This window comes from Rhodnius prolixus, unplaced genomic scaffold (assembly GCF_049639745.1).
Source record: "Rhodnius prolixus isolate KJV_2025 unplaced genomic scaffold, Rpr scaffold_2, whole genome shotgun sequence".
Classification (NCBI taxonomy): domain Eukaryota; kingdom Metazoa; phylum Arthropoda; class Insecta; order Hemiptera; family Reduviidae; genus Rhodnius; species Rhodnius prolixus.
In genome coordinates, this window is record NW_027411592.1 from 19,052,789 (window position 1) to 19,077,766 (window position 24,978).

The window sequence follows — 24,978 nt, forward strand, 5'->3', positions numbered from 1 at the left end:
CTTTGTTCGTGATTTCTAAGCACAAATTTTCGCTTTGTCGTAGATTTCAGCTGTGAAATCCATGCTCTTATTGGAATTTTCCTTGCGAGTTCGAAGGAAAATATCTTAAGCCACTTGCGATTTATATTTCTCCAATAACTCTGTCGCAGATGAAGGAGAACAGGCGCTCAAAGTGATTGCGAACAAAGCACGAATTTGATTTGAATGCGGATTTTTCCTTTTTTTCTGAATCTCTACAAACAAAACCAGCCGACCTAAAGTGTATAATGTACGCTTGGCATTAAAGTACAATGTTAGAAACAGAAATTATGGACATTCCAACAAAACTAATGAAGATTTTGTATTTTTCCCTATTTTCTGAACTACTACATCCAAAACCAGCCGACCTTCTGGGTATAATATAAAGTTGCCATTAAAGCACAATGTTAGGAACATAAATTTTAGAAATTCCCGCTAAACTATTGAAGCTTTTGTACTTTCCGCTTTTTTCTGAATCTCAACAATCAAAATCAGCCGACCTATGTGCATAATATAAGCTCATCCAAAAATACAATGTTGAAAACAGAAAATAAGGAGAATTCCAGCAAAACTAATGAAGATGTTTTGAAAGTTCCCTATGTTTGTGATATTAGTATCATGCTGCGATCATTCATATTCAACCCAAGCATCCTCGTTCAGTAACTCCTGGCTACTCATTTGTGAAGTGCAGGTGCAAAGAGGAGTGGGTGGACGTATGCAGAATACCTTTTAAGCTTTTTGGGACTTAATGCTTCCTTGAATCTTGGCTACAGTTTCAGATAACGGACTTAAAAGTGTAGAAAACTGCTCCGCCGAGAAGTGACAGATGAGGTAATATTTCTCCTTTCCCTCGGTTTTTTTAATTGGCTTCAGGGAGCAGTAGTCTGCTTTTAGAGGAGAGCACTTTGCTATGCTTCTTGATAAAAGGATCATTGTGTTCGAGTCTGAGTTGTACGCTACTCTTTGTTGTATTTCAGTTGTACGGATCTTATCTTAGGAATTTTGTTCCATTTCGGATAGTTGGGAGACTGCACAGAAAGCACTTACATCTAGTTCTTCATCTCGAAATTTGATGCTTGAATGTTCCTGCAGCTTGCAAAAACTTTCTTCTAGGTGGAAATGAAGGAATAACTATTTTTGGCCCATCTGGATCAAGCCAGAATTAATTTTCTATATGTTTTCGTTAGTTGGTACGAGTTACTTAACTTTTTAACATATCCTTAAAAAATACTTATTTCAATGAACAGGTATGCAGTTCTTTTAACAAGTATACCCTACATGCTACAGTGTTGTAACAAGTACCTTATACCTTACCTTATAACTGTGTCTAAAAAAGTATTAAATATTATTAGTACATTACCATCTCTGAAATCAGGCATTGAGCATAATTTGTGAATGGTACTGACAGGACTTTCCACAGCTTTATTGAATTCTTGGCGTTTAGCTTCTGTAAAACACCGATCTGTATACTGCTTGACGCAATCCACGAAATAGCTCCATGTTCTAAGAAAATATATTTGTTAAAAAAAATGTTAATGCAATCATAAAACTAATAAATTTTATAAGTACACTTAAAATTAAAATTGTAAATAGAATTACTGTGTATAAGCTCTTAATAAGCTGGTCCTTACTTAATTTGCAAATAAAAAAAATTTGTAAATAATTATTTTTAACAAAAATAATAGACGATGAAATAATATACTTGTAAACCTACGAAAAAATACCAAACTTTGCTCTTTGTTCAATTTGAAAGAAATGGAGGTATGTTCCACTTTATAGCAGTTAGCCAATTCTAAGGTCATTGTGAACTAATTTTTTTTTTTTTTAAATCGTTGACTTTGTAAGAATTCAAGGAAAACCTAAATGTTTGGATTGGATTAGCAGGATCGATATTGTTAAAGATGCATTAAAGAAGAATAAGAGATTATCAGAAGAATTATAAGAAGAGTGTTTGTCAGTAATACATTTCTAAAAAAAAACAGAATTATTATAAAATAATTATATAACAGTAAAAAAAAGTTACCTGCACACCAGTTCTATATCTCTTGCATTATCAGGATAAATGAGATGTGGATCTCGAAGCAGAGGATCTGCTAATTTGACACAATGTTTATAATCTTGTTTACTGCATTGGCTATTAACTGTAAAATTAATAATTTTTAGTTGAAATTATCGTTGTTTTTGTTAACTTTGCAGTTGCTTTAAATTAATGATTTGACTGAAACTCTAAAATTGCAATTTCATTATTATTTCCCTAGTAATTTTATTCAATATTTGAGATAATACTCTCTAATTAACACTAAATTTAGTAATTTAAGTTTACCAACCTCCTTCATAGGAGACAAGAACGAAGAACCAGATCAGCGCAGATACCTCTCTCATAGTCTGTAACAAATTAATTAAATTTGATTTTTACTAGCACCTCAGAAAACAATTTTTATCTTTAAAAAAAACAAAAAGGAAAAGATGGTATTAATTTTGTGTAAAGTAAGAAAATAGGGCATTTACGAAACTATTATTTTGCAACATAAAAAAGTATTATTTTAAACCAGATCTATTCTACGCTAAGACTTATTCCAGACGATTAATTGCAGTGAAATGGTAGATGATGCGCCTCAATTATTTATTAAATTACTTTTCCCTATTTATCTTACTGTTTAGCTTTCATTTTTTTTATCTACTAAAATGTTTGTAATAGTACTGATAGAAATATATTCTTCTATAGTTCATCTGCTCAACATTCAGCAAAACATTTTAGAAAATGTACAAGAGTTTCGCGATGTATTCTCAAATCTATATAAATTTCTGCTACTCCAAACGTTCAATGATCAATGATTGAATCACAATCAAAGAATGGGGCGTTTTAAGAAGAAGGGGTTCTATTCCATGTGTGGATTACACGCATTTAGAACACATTTAAAAGATTGAATTGCTACAGTTTGAGTAATCGTGTGTCGAGTAACTCATCTTGCAAGTTATTTTAAAAACAAAAAGACTGGTACAGTTTATACACCTACATTGGTGAAGATTTTCCCCGCGAGTTTCGTTTCAGTACATTATTTTTTATCTAAATTGTAATCATTTCATTTAGGATAAAGTACTATCACATTTTTATTGAAATTATTTCAGAGAATATTTTTAAAATATAATTTAAATATCATTACCTCTTAGAGCTACTAAATAACCATTAATGGTTGGCAAGCATTGATAATTAAGTAATTACTTAAGCAGTATATCTCTGAGAGATTCTCGGATGGCTTATCCAAGACGTAAAAAAGCTTAGGTGTACGGCTCTAATCCGCGGTATGATATCGATAATCATTGAAAAACTTACTGCAGCCTTTCAGATAGAGCCAGCTGCAATACATTTGTGATTATTAGTGAAACGTAATCAATTCCAGAGTCGTCTTTTCTGATGTATCCTGAAGGTTTAGTTGGCTAACAAGCCTTTGAAGTTAATATATCATAGGTCTCAAAGGCAACTTGATGAGTGGTGGTACATATTGTCTGGATATCCAGGCATTGAGGACTAACTGCAGTGTGCCTACCTGGCCCGGTAGAATGTCCTTTGTACCCTCAAAGAATCTAGGCCATTTTTAACAATGCAGAAATAGTGCTAAAGTTTTTTCTAAGAGAAAATATCAGGTCAGGCTTGAGGCAGGCGAAAAAGTTTCATTCCTACGTTACAATTATAACAAAGCTGGGAGGCTATTCGGACATTGTAGGTCTCCGCATACTGAGTGATCACTTGCATCACGTGGTTCTTTCAACGGTTAGCCGGAAAAAAAAGAAACGAACTAAGCGTTCGGGGCCTATATCCTGCCAGTGTGTGGATAAGAGTTCTGTCCTTTGGAGGAGAATTACTGGTGCGTTCATAATTTATGTAGGCATCACTCACCAAACTCTTGAGTCTAATCAAACAACCTTCTATTGGGTTTTCAAACAGCTCCTCTGGGTGGTGGTGGCATAGACTGATTGGCTAATCCCAAGTAGTCTAATAAACTATAAACTTGTTAGGTTTAGATAAGAATTTTGTTTGAATGCAGATGCAATTGGATTCATTTTCCTCTATTAGAGTATGAGATTTAAGCCAATAATCTTGTCTTAGAGCAGGAATTTGGTAAGTAAAGTACTAATTTACCTTCTATATTAAATAAGATTTTTTATAGCATATTGCTGGAAAACGTTTGTTTTTCATATATTATCAGGGGTTGAGGCCAAACCTAACTCTCCGGGTATGCACTGCTTATTTGTATTTCGCATAAATTAAAGCAAGCATACATAAATTTCATAAATATTTCGCATAAATAATTGCCTAAAAGTAATAACATAATAACTTCAAATTTTATTAGAGGTTTACGAGTCATCAAGGGATTGATTAACTTTATATTATAATTACCAATTGAATTTCCACACTTTTTAAAATAAAAAAAAAAAAAAATTCCTGTGATTCGCTTTAAATTATCCAAACATTTTACGTATGAGAATGTTGAAGGCAAATTGACTTCTCTTTAGCTTCAGCTTTCAGATACCTTCCACTCAGATAAAGCCCTTAATGCTTTGGTTTGGAATAGTGAGGATGAACTTTTATTTTAAGGACGGGTTTGAGAAGACATGATTATTTCTAAAATAAAAGACCTAGTATTATACTGTTTTCAAATAACATTAAATAAAAATTCAAAGTCAGAAAAAACCTTAACAATTGATTCATGCAGCTGCTGGTTCCTTAGATTTTCTCTTCCAAAGAGCTAAAAATAACTTTGAACCGTTTTTCAAATCTATACATGAAAAGTATATAGATAGATATATTAAAATTTTATAAATCAAAGATTTATGCGAATGTTTTTAATAACTCTTTTTAAACTTCCAAGAATGGCATCAACTAAAAACATTATTTTATCAAATAGTTTTCAACTTTTACAACTATAAAAGATAATAAGTAGTAAAGAAACACAGAAAGAGATGAAGGTATATAAAAGAAATTAAACTACTTCATTAATAGCGGTTTCCTTATTGTTTAGCTATCTAAATTTCCATAAAGTTCTATAGTTTGACATGATCATTCGCCCTTGAACCCTAACTACCAGGTGGTTAACCCTTGAAACTGGATTTAGAATAATGGTAGTTATAAGTCATTTAGTTTGATTTTTGCAATGATAATAGTAATGATGAAATTAGGGAATAAATTAGTTTTAAAACCTCCTCTATTAAACTGCAAATGTAAATTCGAGGCTGACATTACCCTCTACCTTAATAGGAAAATCAAATCTGACTTTAACAATAGCATAACAATTATATATTTAAAATTTTATCTTGATAAAAAAACCTTTAATTCTACTTTTGAACATATGTATATTTATGCATAAAAAGTTAGTATTATGAGATATTTTCGTCCGTTTAGAGGAAATTTTAAATATTCGCATTTCCTCAAAAAAAAAAAAAAAATTAATTTGTTGTGACAAAAGGATTGATTTAAACGTTGAAAATAAAGTTCAATAATCGAGAACAAATTTGTAAAAATACTCACTTCTATGAGAGATAATTAAACGCTTAAGTTTCTTTGTGTATGAAGAAGTTCGTGATAGTTCTTTGCTGTTATTCATTCATTCATTCCAATTCAACATCTTTTGTGAGGTGCTGTAATTTTTTGCTTTAGGTCTCTTTCTTGAACCAATTACAATATATTGAAAAAAGGACAGTACATTCTCTAGATCACTAGCACATTGTTCTCTTTCTTAAACAAGAACAGTTCACATATTTTTCTCAATAAGAAGCATCATAAATAGAAAACAAATTATAAGATTTACGTTTTGCGAGTACAAGCTTTAGAAATGTATGATTAACTTGGGTATTCCTTCGGATATGACACTAGGCAAAAATATTATGAACAAAATTTAAATATATATTTGGCAGTTGAGTGGGAATGGATTTTAATGTTTCCTAAAATAGTAATTATATTTATCTTAGTCCCAACTTTGATCAGGTCTCATTAGAAGTTTATTGTTCATAACTTCATTGCACCTTATTACACAGGAAATACGTAATTTTCAAACTCGTTAAAACCGTAAAATAATTTTATATAAAAATAATATACATGAATATTTACGATTCCACGTTACGAATTACTGGAACGAAAATAAAACCCAATTGTTTGAAGGTACCTGTTTTTATTTATTTAACATTAGTCGCATCAACTTTTGAGAAGAAATGTTTCTTTGTCCAATGTCAGTTAAGGATGTTATTGTTTTCTCGTTACAAACAGTACTGTGTATACTCTGCAGTAAGTTTTAAGAGTCTCCTGTGAAGAGAAAATACATATCCATCCATTATTACTTGTAATAATTGTGCTAATTGGGCCCTACTGTTAACAGAATTATGGATATTCCCTTTAAACAATGTTTGTTACAGATCGGTCCAGATAGGCTAAAGCGAGGACGGTGGTCGACCTCGTTGCGGGGACACCCAACAATGGACAGGATACAATATTTCCGGTCTGTTCGAAGGGAGAATAAAGCTGGGTTATTACACCGACAACAGGTGGCACATCTACACATTCTGCACAAATATTTAGTATTCGATAACAAAATTGCTTAATTTGTCTAGAACAAATATCTTTTCCTTGATTTTGCTTTGAATTTTGAGAAATATGAAATACTCAAAACCATAAAAATCATTTAAGATTTGTACTATTATATTTTAGTGCAACATGAGATCTAATAATAGGTTTAGGTTTTGGACAGAATCAGTTAACCAGAATAATCACTCTGCTTAATGTAATAATGACTAATTGATCCACTTCAACTAACACTTCAGGGACATTCTGTTCAATGAAACATATCAAATATTTAAAACAAATTCCAAATAAGAATAACATGAAAATACAAGCCGTTTACGCATTACGAACGAGTTAAGCTCAGTATCTATGATAATTATTTTCTTATTAAATTTTATTTTTTGAAATTTTAAATATTGAATGTTTTGTCACTTTTCAATTAAAAAACAAAGACAAATGCCAAAGAAAAAAGAGAAATTTTTCTGAATTAATTAATTTTAAGAGCGGATTATTATCTGGAGTCCAGTTAAAACACGCCTTCTGTAATACTTTTGCACACCTAATTTAGAGCTTAAAATAGAATCAAAACACGAGGGATTCATGCAAGAAAGGTGTGTTTGTAGGTAATAATATTGAGTACCAATAATAATTACAATTCTGTGAATCAAAGTGACTATTTTTAAAATATAGCGAAAGCGATTTGTTGCCCCCAGATATTTCTTAATTTTGTTGGCCCGCTTTATTTTTAATGGCTTACAGGGAAAAAATAGTCACTCCTGCCTGCATCTCTGTTTTAACAGTTTTTACGTTTATCTCGGTTGATCTTCCGAATTGTTCATAGTACCAATAATTAGTCTTCGTGAAACTTATATTTATCTCACTAATTCATTTTAAAAGTTCCAAGAAAGGGAAGTAGTCTAATACGAGCAATTTCTATGTTAAGCAGTACTAACATCAGCAAAATATAGCCAGGAATAGCCTGATTTGGAGAAAATCTGTCCTCCAGAAGATGGTTTTTCTTTGTTTTTTTTTCCGTTCTTAGAGAAAAATGACTAATTGGGTTGTTTGAACCGAGTAGTACTAACAAAACGTTTTTATGTTATCTTTTTCCGCCTCTATTTTTCGAAACTATTCTCAGAGAACATTAACTTTACGATGAATGTATCTGGAACATCTCATCTCTTGAAAGAGGTTCATCTGTATAATATAGAAACCAAACTAAACTTTGGTAAACATTTCAAGTTTGAATGAAACCTCTGAAGTACCTGGAGTTTCACTATAAATTTTTAATGAACAATATTAAATTACTATTGGGTTCCGCCAGTAGACAGTTAGCTGTAAGAAGCTCCTAGGAAGAGAAAATCTAAGGGCAAGCAGCTGGAGTAGGACCCAGGATCTCCGCGTGAAATCCAGTTTTCCAATCTCTAGTCTGGCATTTTGGCGTTTCCCACGTTATAATATTTATTAATTGCAAATTTATTAATTAAAAAATCTACTTTGCTAAGAACTAGATACTAATCAAGTTTACTTGGATTCAAAATCTCTTAACGAATGAAAAAAATTAGCCTAGTTCTATACAATTAAGATTGAAAGAACCTAACTGAGTAGCCGTTTCTGTAAAGGGCTGAAGAAAATATCCGCGCAACCTACCTCCTGGTAGAATGAAGGTCGTCGAACTGAGTAAGTTTTCACCCTGATTACTGAGCATTGATTCTTGAAGAAGAATCTACTTAGAATGCGACTAGCTGCGGAACCAAAAGTGTAGGAAATGTGGCCAGGGAACAAAACTCCTTCCCATCTCCTTGGAGGATGCTCTCATTATGTTCACAAAGCTTCTTAAAGCCGGTTGAGGAAAATGAAACAAGGTTGATGGGAACTTTCTACAGAGAACGCAACAGGCTCACTCACGTGTTGCTTAGGTGCATGTTTTATTTCATAACGAAGAATTCCAAATTAGATTAGAGACTATCTATAGGTAACATCAGAGCGAGATGGTATATTTGGGTGTGGGTTTGTTGCTGGGTCAAATATATGAGGGTGAGAATGTAATGGAGTTAGAGTTGGTCTGCGGGTTCGCTAAACCTTATTAGTTGCACCTCTCAACCAATATACGTCTCTGATAGAAAAATATCAAACAGTCAAATGTCCTTTCCATTTATAAGAGAACCCTAATTTCAACTTTATTTTTAGATCTTCAAGCGCAATCATTTTCGAATTTACGATCTAGTATTTAAATGAACTGTGCAAAAGTAGATGATTCCATGCTGAAAATGCTGAATAAAACAAAAACGGTATAACCCTGATGGTGTAACCTCTCTGAACCATTCATGTATAATGACAGAATTATTTTCTTCTTAAGAAAAAACTATTTTACTTGTCACGCCAAAACCACCGGTACGTTTTACTTGAATTTCAGATTGGTACCTTTATTTAATCCGATTCTCAACAATAAATAAACTTTCAAGTGTATCCTTCATTAATATTTTTTCCGATAAAGCTGTAAATTTCAACAAAGTTTTCAAATTTATTTATTATAAAAAAAAAGAAAATGAATAAATCAATTTTCTTCATTAATACTCATTGCAGCTAAAAACAGCAAGAAATGCAATCTTGCTATACAACATTTTAATTGAGACAAAAATGGATACTTTAATATTTTTTAAACTTTTATTTGTATTACAAAATGCAAGCAAACGCAGAAAGGATAACAATTTAAACTGGCTTGAGCAACATCTTACGTGGATAGGTTTTTCCTGTACTCTGACAGAGAGGTCTCTTGAAGAGGCGTTTCAAGAGACGTGGAGGATTTCAAAATATGTTGGATGTGTGTGCATGTATGTTCAGTAGAAACCTTTCATAAAGTTATAGTATTAGATCGTTTGAAGGAATGTTTAAAACGGTGAATAGCACTGTATCTGTGCCAAAATAGTGAATTGTGTGATAGCACAATATAGTTAGTAATGTGATTTTTTTGTTTGTTTGTTTGATTGTTTTTAGTAAATTAGCTTAAATCGTTTGATGTGCAAATGTGTAAGTAAAGAAATTTAAGATTTTAAGCTTTCCTGCGACAAGATTTCATAAGTAAGCGTCCCTTGATAGATATGTGTCCAAGTATAGGATAGCGAATATTTTCCCAGAGAGGTTAAGGAGTCTTTTAATCACTTGATTAATTGGAATTCCTTATCTAGGGCTAATGCTTATTCCATACACTTCGTAACATATAGTTTCATTTTCAGAATTTTTGTTGTAGTTGGGCTTACCATATAAACCTTACTTATAAATCTTAATTTATAGTTGCATCTACGACTTCAAGAACCAAAGGTAAAAGGATGCACATTATTAATAAGACGAAGTCTCTCTTTTCTGCATAAGTAGTAAATAATGATCAACTTATATGAAAATATGGCTGTATTTCTTAGATTACGTGGTGCAGTTATGTAGATGGTCTGAGTGTGTATTTTTTTTTTGTAAAGGTTCATTTTGATAGGTAACTTTAAAAAAAAAAAATCCGTTAAAGAGAGAGTGAAAGGAGACAGGAGTGCTACAAATTCGAGTTCTTCGTCCTAATATTTCAATAAAAGAAACCTTAAAGAAAAAAGAATACAATTTTACTGACTTTATCCATCATATGCTTTCTTTTTTTTAGACGCTTAAGCATGGTTCTTGGATATCTATATGACGTTGCGGTTGCCTTACCTTACCGTTCACCCTGGATAAGTTGTCGAATCATTTCAATGAGGTGAAAGTGTGTTGAATGTCGTTAGCAACGAGCTCATACCGATTGCTGGATACTATTTCTTAAAGTTAAGAGATCCAGTGTCTAATCATGCTTTTATAATTAGGCTAGTTTTTATTTCAACTGTTTTTCTAACACTTAACTGATTTGCCACAGTTCAACTTCCATAATAACTGCATGCGTTGCAGAGTGTAGTTGGAATACGAGGATTATCTGAACAGTATGGTGGTCAGTTGAAAAATGATTAGATTTAGATATTTAGAGCCAGCAAGAAAGTTTTGTAACTGCTGGCATTTGATGGTTTTCTATTTTTAATTATTTCGTTTCACTTGTTTCGTTTCACACTATCTATGGATTCCTAAGCAAACTATTTTTCCCGTACCACAAAACACGCTTTATTTTTCGAAATTTATCTATTAATTGACAATGAAAACCAATAATGGCTTTTAGTTAGTAGCTTATAAGATACTAAACCATACGAATTCAAATAAGATAAATAGGCGCCTACAGGCTAAGTTACATTTGGTTCTAGGTGGTGGCTTTGGATTTTATTTACTGTGGTTTTAATGGACCCCATTTTAATGTTCGCTTCCGCCACCATCCACAACAACTAATCACTAATAGAACGTAAAGCCCACTTGAACAAGTACTAGTAAGAGAAAGTAGTTGGCTATGATTGTAAAGTAATTTTGTACAAATATATTTTATTATTCCTCTTTTAAGTCGATGTAAACTTATAACTTGAACGCATAGTTTGATTTTTTTGAGTAATACCACAAACTAAATTTTTTCTTAATAGGTCCTCCATCTCGGCAGAGAGATGGTTCTGTAATTTCTAATTTCTTATTGAATGAAAAGAACATTAAATAAGAGTTGTTTTAATTAATTAGGAAAAGTCAGCTTGAATGTTTTATACTTATTACAACTATCCCACTTTACGTAATGAACATGCTTTAATAGTAGCTAGTGCATTGTGATATGAATGCTAATAGCATGAAAATAAAAAATGATCGATAGAGACCAAGGTAATGTGGACGCGCTCTCTCAAGTCTACGAAACAGAGTAGAAACAATTACATTATAATTACAGTGACAGAATAATTAAAGTGACAGTTTTTATTAATCAAGTACAATTTTTATGGACAGTTAACATCTTAGGCTGCAAAGAGATCTGTACACTTTCGAATTCCGTTGACATCCCAAATGGCACATAGGAACATACACAACTGTCTGTAACAATTCTCTTGTTCAACTCTCAAAGTTAAAATATGAATTAATTAGGCCCTAAAGTTAATTAATTTAAAGGTTTTAATTTTATAGATATTTACACTTATAAGCGTGGTTGCTCAACTATCTTGAATTGCTAAAGATAAGTTTTCTGATACATCTGAAGTATAAAAGGGATAAACTTGTGAATGATAGTGGAAGGAACAGTAGCTTATGCAGAGTATGGATTATAAGTAGCCATTCACAGATGAGAACCATTCATTATCAACACAGATACGTTAATTAATGATTCCCAGAAATCTATAATTGACTAAAAGTATAATCAATAGCGCTATAATAATTAAATATTTAATTTTATTAATTAAAATTTAATCTTTAACGACTTCATGTTACCAGATGTTGGATAGGGATACAACTCCTTACAGGGCGTTAGGAGAGGAATGTTTTGGCACTAGGTAGTGATTATTCTTAACTACCGACTACTCCTTTGGGTTTCCTACAGAGCTTGGAAGTGGTTATCTCAAATACCAGATCCCTTACATATCTTGAACTTCTTTTCTTAGAATACCTGGTGAATCGTCTCATCACCTGGAGAAGCTGGAGATAAATGGTCTCGTCTGGCACCAGTGAAACCGCAATAGATCTATTACCTTCGTTGCAGTGCGGAATTCCCATTTAATAATGATAAAAACAAATATCGTAGTGTACTAAGTATCGTACTAAGTTGTTATCAAGGAAATCAAATACAACTAAAAGCGCATAATTCAGCAAAGTGCAGTTACATATAGCTGCAGTAATATGCAGTAAATAGCTCAGGTCTTTTGATGTTACCGTGGGAATCCTACGGACCTTAAAAGCATGTATCATCATCTGAATGCACACCAGGCAGATAGCGTTATAACACTATGAATTTATTTCGTGCGAGTTGATGGCGAGTAGAGCCAGCCGCCTGAATTTCTGAAAAAATTGAACTGTGGATTTGCTATCCTTCTCTTATAGCAGCACAAATCTATGGAAACTAGATGTCTGAAAGTCTGTGGCCAGATTTCATCGGCTACCAGGTGAACACCGGGTTTTATACCTCCTGTTTTACGCGGACAAAAGTGAATATGTCGAAGGTTCTTAATTTTGGAAATGATCAAGTGAAGATATCATGGACATCAGATTAAACATGGTTCTAGTTACTGATGTAGATTTTTCTTTAAAAATTTTGAAAAATGCTAGAAATTTTTATTAACCCATTTTTTTTCATGTCGTATAATTTTATTTTTAAAAAATGTATAATAATAAATCATCTGAACAAAAAATATTTTTATTGCGTGATTAATACATATTTAAAGAAAACAAAATAATCGCATGGTTAATGTATGAGTAGGGTTTCCTTATCTCAGCCTTAATATTATGCAAGTTTATTTTTTGAGAATTACGAACGATGTCTAAATCAAGCTGTATAACTGTTACATAACAGTTTAGTGATTTTGATTATCATTAATACAAAAAAAAAATATTTAGTTTTTCTGTAATCGCATGAAAATTACCTAATAAAGCAAAAATTGATTATATTATTCTTTTAACAGTTCGAGAATAAAATTTGAAACATTCATTAATTTTAGTATCAATCATTCAGACAAATTTAAATATTTTAAGCTGTATCCAAACTTTGGAAAAATGCAGAGGGAAGAAGGAAGTAGATTACAACAGTAAAATGATTGCGCGCAAAATTACAAAATAACCAGAATTTGATCTTAGAAATTAAAAGTATCTGATGTTCTGCTTGAATATTTAATATACTTGTTTAATTGGTTCTTCGAACTTTGATAAATCACGATCATAAAACCTTTAAAAATTTTAAAAGGGTAAGAATTTAAGTGATATAATATATTAGTTTTTTTTTTTTTTTTAGAATTAAATGAAAACATTAAGCAATTGATTTAAGATTACTTAATTCGTACCATAATCATGCTTGAACGATTTTTCAGAGAATTAAGAATTAGTTCCACTAATTTATTTTCAAAATAACTTCATCGCTTTTAGCATAAAAATAGGTTTAGTTCGGAGTAGTACCACGTGCACCGAACCATTACTTTTCGCTATAACTTTATAAAACGGCTTCTTTGGCTTTCTTCTTGAAGTTTCAAAACGCAAGGTGTGTTCTAGGATCAAGATCTGTTTTTCCACACTTCACAAAAGCAATTTCATTGACGTGTTTACACTTCTTAATCACAGATTTTGAGGTTATAGCCGGATGAGGTGATCGAATGTCAGACAAGCTGCTTAATACTGTTCTTACAGATGTGATTTTGAGGAAGTGTTGTTCATAAAATGTGCCATTCGCTGAAAGCCTAATTTTTGCATTATTCAGTGGACTCAAAACTGTAGTTCCAGAACAAATTTAACAGAGAAAGTGAAACAATTTCAGAGAGAAAAGGAGAAAGCAGAAATTGCAGAGTAATACCACTTGGCTAACTCCATATTTCTGGATCACTCTGGATGTTTCTCATCACATCTATATTCTTTTGTAATGCATGAATTCCCAAATATTGTGAACTAAGATATGTATTATGAAATATTTTACAATTATAAATACAAATATATAAAAAAAAAACGGTCCAAGAAAACCGAGTGAGGGTACAACCCTTGGCTAACATTTTGTACGATTAATTCTTAAAATTACACCTTGGCCCAGTTTCTTTTTGCAGAAACTAGTTAACTTATTTATCATAACTACAGGTAATCGATTTACATACATTATTCCTGCTAATGAATGATCGTACTCAACCAGTTAACAAGTTCAAGTTCTTCGCAAAGTTTAAATTATGCTTAGTATTACGTCATTATTTTTTTTGGTTAATTTGGTATTAAAAATTAACTTTAAATTTGATAAACTACGAAGTAAATTTCAAGAACTGCGTGTCTTGCAATTTATATTAAAATCGGTGGTAAAATTTTTACAGTTTGAAAGATATTGATTTGTTATATAAAGATCCCAAACAATGTATTGCGTATAGCCTTGGGAGCAGTGTGTGCAAAGATCAAATCTTCAGGGAGGTTAAAATTTATAAAAGAAAATGACACGAAAGCTGGAATAGCGTACCGATTGGAACAGTCAACCTCTTGACGTCTATTTAAACCTAATTTACATCAAAACATACTTCATTTAAAACTAAACATTTATATACATTACCATATTCGAAGAAAAATATTTTGTTAATTTTTGTATTTTGTGAGGCACAAAAATTGCTGCGGGATAAAAGATTTCTTTATTTTCAACTTCGCAAATTGTCTTCATCGCTAGTCCTCATCATCCAAAGACAAACTAAGTCTATCTTTATAGATACCCAGAACCTGTTTAAAATTAATTTATTCAATAAAAATACCAATTAAAGTGATTACCAGGGCAGTTAACAATTAGAATTTCGAGAGAAACTTGATTATTTATTGTATTTCTTGTCTTGAGGATTAGTGGAATAGAAAAGATCGGAAGTTGGGCTCTGTAGCGAAAAAGTAACACCAACTTTTTATCAAAGTAAGTGCTTACAACGTAAGTAAGATGAGCTGATAATAAAAAAAATGGAAGGAGTAAGTGGGAGAAGATGATCACTCTCCTTGCTATAGACAACATGAGTACCCTTCACTCTTCAGCAGAGTCACACCCACAAAGTACCACTTCAACTCACTAAATCTTTCTTCGGGACCTACACAAAACAATCTACTATTTTCGCGACTCAATCTGCTTGTGATTGTTATCTATAATTTAACAAACGTCAGAATTCAATCACCCATGTTAGGGGCTATTTTGGGTCTCTCCCCTAACACTCTTCTTTTGTCAAGCTGGGATGTACGAGTATGTTAAATGGTTTGGCTTCTATTCTCAGTTGTGGAGATTCTTCTCATACTTTCCCTTTTATTTCATCGCTCTAGCCGTCCAAAGGGTCTCTGTGATATACCTTGAATTATTTTTACTTAGCAATATATTAAAAATACTTGCTTATTTTATATGTTGCATACATTTACAATTACAGACCTAGAATCTAAGAACTAAGAAGGATGTTACAAACTTTTTGGCTTACGCACTACTTTACTCTATACCGTAGACTAAACTCTAAGGCTCATCGGATTGAAATAATATTATTTCAACCATGAAATGAAAGGCTCCCATCTAATCATTCACCTTAAAACCTCCCCAATAAATACTTTCAGATCCATTTCAGTGTTTGCTCTATTAACAGACTGGTGTTTATCCTTTACATGGTAGAGTGAAAAACAAAAATTGAATAGAAAAGAAATTGAAATTGTAATTTATCTCTCTCACTGATAAAAAAAAAAAAATCCTTTGAGTTCCTTATATGCAAAACTTTTATTTATGCAGCAGTTCATATTGCAGCCAGTCTTACACTCTAAAAACGTCTAAACAAAAAACAGATTTTTAGATAAAAGTAATGAAACCGCAAACTTCTTTCAAAATTTAGGATGATTTAAAACAGCATTTGTAATTATTAGTAAGTAGTTTATTTTTTATATAAATTTGTATATTTATATAAATATCTAGATGTCTATTAACAGCTAAGTTATTTTACTTTAAATTACTTTTATACTTGTTAAAGAATTAAAAAATATTATCTCTGAAACTGGCAATAATCTATGTTTCTCCAATTCTAATAAATAATCTAATAAAACGATATTTTGCCAACTGATGCAAAAAAAATTCAAAAATAACAATAATGAAATGAGATAAAAAAAAAATTATAATAATGTAATGGTGATGTTAATAAAATTTGGCTTTGTTAAATTGTTAAAAATGTTCTTAACTATTTTTTTATAGTTCAACTTTTGTTTAAGATGATTTGGATACTTATGGAAAACTAAGTTTTTTAAATTTACAAGAGATGTACCCGTTTACCTTCTTTAAGAAGAAGCCTCAATCTTACCGGCTGATTGGAGCTAATAGATTTTATACTGTCTTATTGTTTGTTTAATGTCTGTGGTTTTGTGTTTTTCAATAAATGGATAATTTATTTAAATTAAAAACAGTTGTTTCTGTAATTATAAATTACAGTATCGTGTTACATTTAATTTGTATAAGTAATTTCCTGAAAGTATAATTCTTTCTCTAAATACATTCATCCAAGCTCTGCCTCAAAATCAGACCCCAGTAAATCATTAAACAAAGTTTGATTTTTTTTTTAATTTTACGAGTATTTTAATAATTATTTAAGTATCCTCAGAGAGGGGAGAATGAAAGAAAGAGTAAAACTTTGCGTTCTTAGGTATCCTGGAAGAATTTCTGGTGAAAAACATGATTAAGAAAGTTGGATCTTTTCAATCCTCTACTACAGCATGAGGAAAGGCAAAAAAAAAAAAAAAGAATCAGATTTATATAACGTTCATAACTCTACCATGTACCAAGTGTTATCCTTAAAGTAGAACAGAACAGGTCGATAAAGAAAGCGGTGGACACGCAGGTAGGGCTGCAATGGTGCGAGCATCAAGATAAAGCCCCGGGTTAGGTCCGTCCCCTTTACACAACCCTCTCAAACAAATCATTTGTTCACTCTACTAGGTGCCAAGTGAGAGTCTTACATAAGCAATATTATATGCATATTTTCCCAAGCCAACGTCAACTTCTTTGGTTTCCTTTTAATTAGTTTACAGGTGTGGTTTCATTCAATTTCTGAAAGATACCTAACATTGTCAAGTTATCAAGTTTTCTTTTGACACTAAGGGGTTCTATTCTTGCCATTTGTGACCCTTTATTACTATGAATTACAAAGAAATTACTGTAGTAGGCGTAACCAACTTGACAGATTCCAGAAGCAAGCACCTACCAACCACACTGATTGCCTAAAAATGTTTGGCAAGCCTAAGGAATCATTGCCAAAGAATAACTAAAATTTAGTATCAGTAGAAAATTATGAATAATTACAGCATTTAACGAGGAAGAAAAAGTTGAGTAAGTACAATACTCCATTAAAAGTTTCTAAGTTGAAAACATCATTTCATAAATTTGATACAACCATAGACCACTCTAATGTTTTACTTTTTTTCTCTAATTTAAAAGGAAGAATTGCAGATAATGAAAAATTTTACAGCACTTCAGGGATCCACTGATTGTTTTTCAACAAATTCACCGACTCTGAACAGGCCATTTGGGAAGCCAGCGAAATCTGTAAGTTACGTTTAACAACAAGTAGTCAAAGAAAGATCTATTGGTGTAAAGAGCAGGGCTTTGCCGATAATATAGACATAATGGAATAATTCATAAGCAGAAATCAGCAAAACTTAACTTAAATATAGCTTTAGAATTTTTATGAAAAGTGAACTGCGTGCCGAAATTATAGTTGTCTGACTTGTAGTTGAAAGTTATTGATTAGAGAGGGTAAGTTTTAATAACATTGTTGCTTAGTATATAAACTTAATCGACTTTTTTTCAGCACGTAGATAGAGTGGTAAATATAATAATAATCAAAATGACAGGGTAAAGCAAATTGAGGAATGGTTAGTCTTGCTTGTTCAGTAAAACTACAATATATTGAACTAAACATAAATTACCAGCGAAAGGAATTTAAATAATTTAAAAATTTTTTATATCTTAGAAGTTTGAACATATATTTATTACCTCATTCGGGAGTTTTTAATATAAAATTTTAAAGAATCTATTAATTATATAGGTTGGTCAAAAATTTTCTTCACAGGAATGCTCTGGAAATAGAAGATGCTAGTTTTTACAATTTAATTTTCTCTCTTGTCACTTGGGGCTTCCCTAACCACCTGTAGCAACATTCGATCCACACGTGACATACCCCTAAAAAGTGGTGAAACAATAGTAAGTGGCAAATATAAAATTACATTTCTGAAACTTTCAAGTCAATATTGGGATTAGGTGGAGTTCTGTATTAACCCAAAAATTGTTTTCAATTGAATGGTTGATCTTCCACTTATAGCGACCAAATCGATGGTTCATAATGTTACTATTGTTTTTCTTTTATCTATTATTCTCATATATATATATATATATATATATATATATATATATATATATATATATATATATATATATATATATATATATTTCTATTATCTCATTCGGGACTTTTTAATAACGAGTAAACGTTTTTAATGTGTGCTGAGAATATACACCTTGATCGAAAATCTGTTGGATTAGACAGGAACACAAACCTGCTAGCATTGTGATTAGTGGGGCTTACAATTAATTTACACAAATCTTATTATTTTATACCTTATTGGCTATTTCATCTTAGTCTTTTTATTTTTATTATTTTTTTTTTCCGGCGCATTGACTTCTACGGTTATAATTATTATTTGTATTATTATTATTATTATTATTATTATTATTATTATTATTATTATTATTATTTAGTTACTTCCTTGTTAATAATGTATTATAGTAATGTTGTCATCCGCCTGATGATGTATCATCCAAACAGTAGAGGATTTTTCTTTTCAAGTTACATTCATCTATCAAATAGTGTTATTATTATAATATTAGATAAGGGCGCATCATCCTATTGATTCCCAGATCTTTTTTTCAGTATACTGCGGGCTCCTGTAAAGCGTTTTCTCATTACAGACATAGTTTTCTGTTCATTACTGTTCAGTGAACCATTGGTGGATTGCTATAATAAAGTGTTGATATTTTTTTTTTTTATTTTTTTTTTATTTGAGGGTGTCAACATCTGAGTTAATTGGAGCCCGGAGCTTTTTTCATGCAGAGCAAGATTTGATATAGTATTCTTTATTTATGGACAACAATATGCAGTCAGCTGCAATGGAAGAGAGAAACAAAAGGCCAGCTCATGTCCTTAGGAATAAAACATTAATAATATAATATCAGTCTCTGTTTCATTAAATCCTTTAAAATATTGAAAGAAATATTTCCGTCTATATCTAAAGATGCGAAGATTTTTCGACTAAGAACTTTCTTTCACATAGTATGAATACTGGACTGTGGAATTCCAGGGAACGTTGAAAAATTTTAACAATGTATTTTAAATGTAACCAATCCAAAATGCTACAATAAATTATCGGCCCTATTTCTTCTCATTTAAATAGGTAAATAAATTTTTGAATCAAGACGGTTAACTGAGCAAGAGATAGAGAACTGTCAGATGTACAGAGAGGGATGGCATTTCAAGACTTGAGTAACGCACACGCTCTGTATACAGTGGCTTCTTTCAGATGGTCAATAGGCACGCCACCTCCTTAAGACTAACTTTAGTCTGAGGTAAATGACCCTGTAAGGAGTCTCATCTATGCACAGTTTTAGTATTAATGCAAACAAACAAAATATTCAAACTGCTTCTAAATTGCTAATATTATTACTGAATGTTATTTGTTATTACTGATTGTTATGTGTATTTGCTGAAAAACAGGACTTATGAAGTTTTGCATGATATCAAGAACAATCCGTAAAAACAATTTTAGTGAAAAGAATTTCAAAACAAGATCTTTCAGTAGACGATATTCTAAAGCGAAAAAATCTTTCCAAAGAATCGAGGAAACATTTTCGATCAAGCGACTTTTTTTATCCTTGAACTTTTAGAAATATTTAATGAAAGTTAGATAAACTATTCTTACATAATTTATTTATTTTTTAATCGACATTTTTTTCTTTAGATTTATCTATTGCTTTCTTTACTGCAGTCATTCATACCATGTAAATTATGACAATATCAAGTCAAAATTAAACTGCATTGCTTTAAATCATATTGGATTTACTTATTGAATCTTATTGGAGCTAATTTAATTTTTCTTCATAAATTACAGAACATGGACTGCAATTACTTCAATATTTCACCTCTCAATGTTATGAAATATTTTTTTTTTTTTTAAGATTCTTTCTTGTTTGTATAACTTATGTATTTCGCTCCTGTAACAGGATTTAGATACTTGCCAATCTGTAAAATTTTAAAACGATTCTCTTTATCTCTCTAAAAATGTTTATTTCTAATATTCTATCCAAGTAACTTCTTTAATTAATATTTATTCTTTTTTTTTAAACTTCGTTTCTTACAGGCTTCACATTTAACAACGTTTAATATTCTGTTCTATTATTATTTGTTTATATATTTTTACTTTTGTTTTTATATTTTACAAGTTTGGATTGTTGGTTGTTTTACAGTTTTAGATTGATCTGTTCTTCACAAGCTATATAATTTTTACTTTGTTCTTCTTTATTGTTATAACGTTTTGACTATAATTTTTTAATTGTTTTATTAATATATTTGGAGACAATCAGTGAGCTAAGTTTAAAGAAAATTGTAGGAATAGCTTCCAATAAAGTCACGGAGAATTGAAAATACCTTCAGAAAATTGGCACTTTAAGTCATGCCATTTAAATTCACTAAACTCGAGATTTTTTAAACAATTTATTTCGTTATTACGAACTATATATACAATAAGTAAATGGGAAGAATGAAAGATAAATGGATGTGGGAAAGGCAGGAGGAGAGAAACCACCCAGTGGTAGCACTCTCTACAGGATATATCGTAATGATCTTTAGGTCTTCAGACTGCAAGGAAGTCGTGGGGCCACTGGTGATTCAGTCGGCGCTTATTGTTAGGGATGTCAGAGGAGGCGAGAGACTGTACAAGAGGATTAGAGCAAGTAGAGAGAGCAGTATGGGATTTAAAAACGCGTTTAATCCTTGAGTCCCATTACACCCTACATTGGCAGTTTAGACGAAAGCATAACCTTCTTCCCTGAAAGTGCCATCAAATTAATTTTCCAAAGGACTACTACAAATAAAAGATCTACGTGAATGCAATCGGTTTTCACTTTAAAGGAAATATTTAAAGAGTACTCCAAAGAAGAGAAGAAACTAAGTTTGTCTATTCACTAAATTTTTGTTTTATTTCAATCAATTTTCTTCAAAATTGAACATTATTTTAGCTCCAAATTAGCCTTTATTTATTTCAGGGATAAACTTCCCTGACCCAGTTTATTTTTTTTCAGCCTACATTGATTTTGTAGAGGACCTTGGTCCTAATGTTTTCTAATAATAATACCTGATTATTATCAACGCAGTTCTTTTGGTTGATGCCTTTTCTTTGACTGTTCCTGGTAATTTATATCCTTAATTTCCCTATTTCTAATTAAATTGTAGGATTAATTAATTTAGTTTTTCTTGTTTGCTAGAAAAGTTCTTAATTAAACTGAAGTCCTAATCTCTTGACGGATAGTTTCGCGTGATACAACTTATCATCCTTCAACAAATTTACCGCTCTTCTTACACTTACAATACGGAATACATTTATCGTCAAATCTCCTTAAATAGATCTTATCCTTTTGCCTCATACCATTTGACAAGGTCGACTATACATAACTATAATTTAATCTATGTTGTTGCAAAAAAAAAAATTACAGTTATAAAGGAGGATTTGCCCTATATTTTAAAGAAATTTTAGGAATTTTATCTTTTATAGAAAAAGAGAAAAAGATGGTCAAAGTTGTGTGTTTTTCAACGTTACGCTTTATCGTGCATTTTTGACGATCAAAACTTCCCTATTGGACAGTTTAAATAATTGTAATCCCCTCAAGGATTATTCAGCAACGATTTAATTTAGAAGCTCTTTTCAATTTGATAACCCCGGATTTCGTGTAGATTTAAGTAAATTCGAGTTGAATGTTAAACTACTTTATACTTTAGGTACTAAGTCCAATTTAATAAAGAAATTAAACATAATCCTTTTATTATATATTAAGACCATTTCATTATGGGCAAGACCATTGATCCCCTTAAGAGAAAGTGGACTTCTTCAGGAACCTTGGCGCCCTGCGAATAACAGTGTGAACAACTTATACTGACCCTAAATCAATCGCTTAATTTGCAACGGAGTCGCCGAATTAGTTGGTGATCAACTATTTGGGTTCAGCGAACATTGTTTTTTTTGTGTTTATAATTACACATACTTTAACTTGTTTATTTAACACTTTATATGCACTTATTTCATGATAATACACATATTTTCGACCAGTTTTTATAAAAAAAAAAACTTCTATACTTTGATTTACCAACTTAGATACATGGGATTTCTTTATTGAAAGAAAAGTAGAACGAATTGCGGCATCAACTTTCCCTGAATGTTTAGATATATCGTTTGTGGTATAATATTAATAAAAAAAAATATCCATAGTTTTTGCAAATGAAGCTTCTTTTTTCAGTTTTCATACTGTCCAAACAGGAAACTATGTATTATGCGCGGAACCAGTCCCATAATGGGGCATGTTTGCTGCGGCACTATTCTGGCAACAATGGTAACAGAGTCAGATGTTCTATCGAGCTCACTAACAATAATATTGTTCAAATTATTAGCCAAGCTAAGTTCATAACCAGAGCGGAACATGTTAATAGATAAGAATTGTGGTCACCATCACCATTATGTACCAGTAAAAAGAAAAAAATTATTCTTATTTAGTAAATATGCTTTCTGTTACTTTGAAATTATTCCAAATTTTTCTACTACTGAATTTTATAGAAATAATCAGTTTTCATTCTTTGGCCAAAAAAATTAATTAATTAAAAAAAAAAACAACTTAATTTTCAGGAGATCACACTATATGTAGGGTGCCAAAAATCTAGTTTTATCCAACAAGATTCAGTGGCGAATCTTCGGTCCTGTTTATGAAGAAACTTTTGGAGAGGAAAAACCAACTAGAAACCAAGCTCATTCTTGAAAGGTTTGCTGGATGACTGTGGTCTACAGATTTCTTGATTTGGTCTACAAATATTCCTTGACTGAATTTCCAAAGCTATTCTAATCAATGAAAATTGACAATTCTATATTCTCGACATTTAGGTCTTTTCAGTCTAGCGTCTTGTCAGTTCTCTACTCTCTCTATCTCTGGACTCAAAAAATTCTTTTGCTTCTACAACCTCTCATTCTTCGCCATGTCCATAACATGGCCAGTTTCTTTCACATTGTCCTTTCTCCTTAGCTTCCATCATCTTGTTGTTCCCTAACTTGACCATCCTTATTTTTCTAGAAGATCCAAAGGAATCTATTTCCACTATTTCAAACTTCCTTTCAATTGTACATCCACTCTGCTTTATTGGCATGTTCCAAACTGGCTTTTACTTCTCGTTTTCTTATCGGACTTCCTTAACTTCGAGTAACTTCCTTTACTTGTTGGATCTTTTTATTCTCAGCCCTTTCTGAACAAACACCAAGAATGACCAAAGGGTCTATTGGAGTCATTAGGGCCAAATCCTGCTATACTTTTGCCGCATCCCATTTCCGCATCCTGGTTCTCATAGAACTGGAACTGTGTTGCAGCAAATCTGAATCTTCCAAACTTCTCTAATAACTTGAATTTCTTCCAATAGTGAATTCTCTTTTTTATAGGCTAAAAATAGCTTCATGCTCCACGAGGTTTAAAGAAGTACTTATCTAAGTAACATAAATTAAGGTTTGGCAGCAATGATTTCCACGGAACATCAAGAAGACAAGAATCTCAATCATCGTAGAGAGAAGTTGAGGAAGCGTAAACTGAAAATAATAAAAAGTATTTAAGTAAATAGAAAGATACAGTCATCAACATTGTGGGGGTCAATGTCATCGGACATTAACTTCAATAGCATAATATTGATTTATACTTGTCTATTTGCGTGTTTATTTGATAAAGGTGTTATTTATTTAATATTCAAGAATTTTATGGCGTGCAGTTTCCTCTCTTTTTTTGACGCGATCTTCTTCACTTTTGCTAAAAATATCGCGGTCTTTATTTAGCAGTTTATTTATCCTTAGCCCTGCATTACGTCTTCCTTTTATTTAACCCATGTATGGCTATTATTAATCATTCGCGTTTTACTAGTTTAGGCGATCTATAAACAGACTGACACTCATAAAATTCAATTACTATCTTCTTTATTTACCTATGTTTCTTTTATGTTTGCTGTAATTTCTCTTTGACACGTACAGTATAAGTTCAGCTAACCTGGTTAAACGTGCACAACACTAAATCATCAAGATAGTAAATTAAAAAAGCCGAAGAGCATTTTAACTTTGTTGGTTGCTCCTATGTTAGGTTCTATTAAAAAGCTTATCATATTAATTAGAACGGCGAATTTTCTCTTTAATGTTTAGAAATAATTGTTAGTGCACAAAATATGTATTTCTATTTTAGAAAATTGGAATAACTTAACATGTGGTTTGTGTGTTAACAACATTATTAGTATTCAGAATTGTATGCTAAGTTTTGTGGTTAATTTGGTATCTGGTTTAGGGTTTTGGATTCGGAGAGGGATAAAATGTGGTAAATACCATATTAATTGTTAATTTTTGTTAGCGTTTATTATTCATATATGTACAAATATTTATTGTTTGCGGAAACGAGTTATGAGTTATGAGAGAATAAACTCCGTTGCACATAATCCTGGTGTTTGATCTGGATCCAATACAATAATTTTTCTGGAAAGGGTGTTTTT

At 31.4% G+C, this 24,978-nt stretch overlaps 1 protein-coding gene and 2 long non-coding RNA genes across 3 annotated transcripts in view; 2 read left to right on the top strand and 1 right to left on the bottom strand.

Moving 5' to 3' along the window:
- LOC141449201 (uncharacterized) overlaps nt 1–24,978 on the bottom strand; it is a 41,628-nt gene that overhangs the window by 6,528 nt on the left and 10,122 nt on the right. The window contains exons 2-4 of the mRNA XM_074118379.1: nt 2,346–2,403; nt 2,042–2,159; nt 1,379–1,521 (exon numbers count right to left, since the gene is read on the bottom strand). Coding sequence (XP_073974480.1) covers nt 1,379–1,521; nt 2,042–2,159; nt 2,346–2,400 — 316 coding nt within the window. The 5' untranslated portion in view covers nt 2,401–2,403. The remainder of the gene's footprint in view (nt 1–1,378; nt 1,522–2,041; nt 2,160–2,345; nt 2,404–24,978) is intronic.
- On the top strand, nt 13,047–16,561 carry LOC141449208 (uncharacterized). Its single transcript, XR_012455389.1, has 2 exons — nt 13,047–13,389; nt 16,373–16,561. It is a non-coding gene; the product is annotated as an uncharacterized lncRNA (long non-coding RNA).
- LOC141449210 (uncharacterized) lies at nt 17,189–19,444 on the top strand. The gene is made up of 3 exons (XR_012455391.1): nt 17,189–17,483; nt 17,592–17,699; nt 19,217–19,444. It is a non-coding gene; the product is annotated as an uncharacterized lncRNA (long non-coding RNA).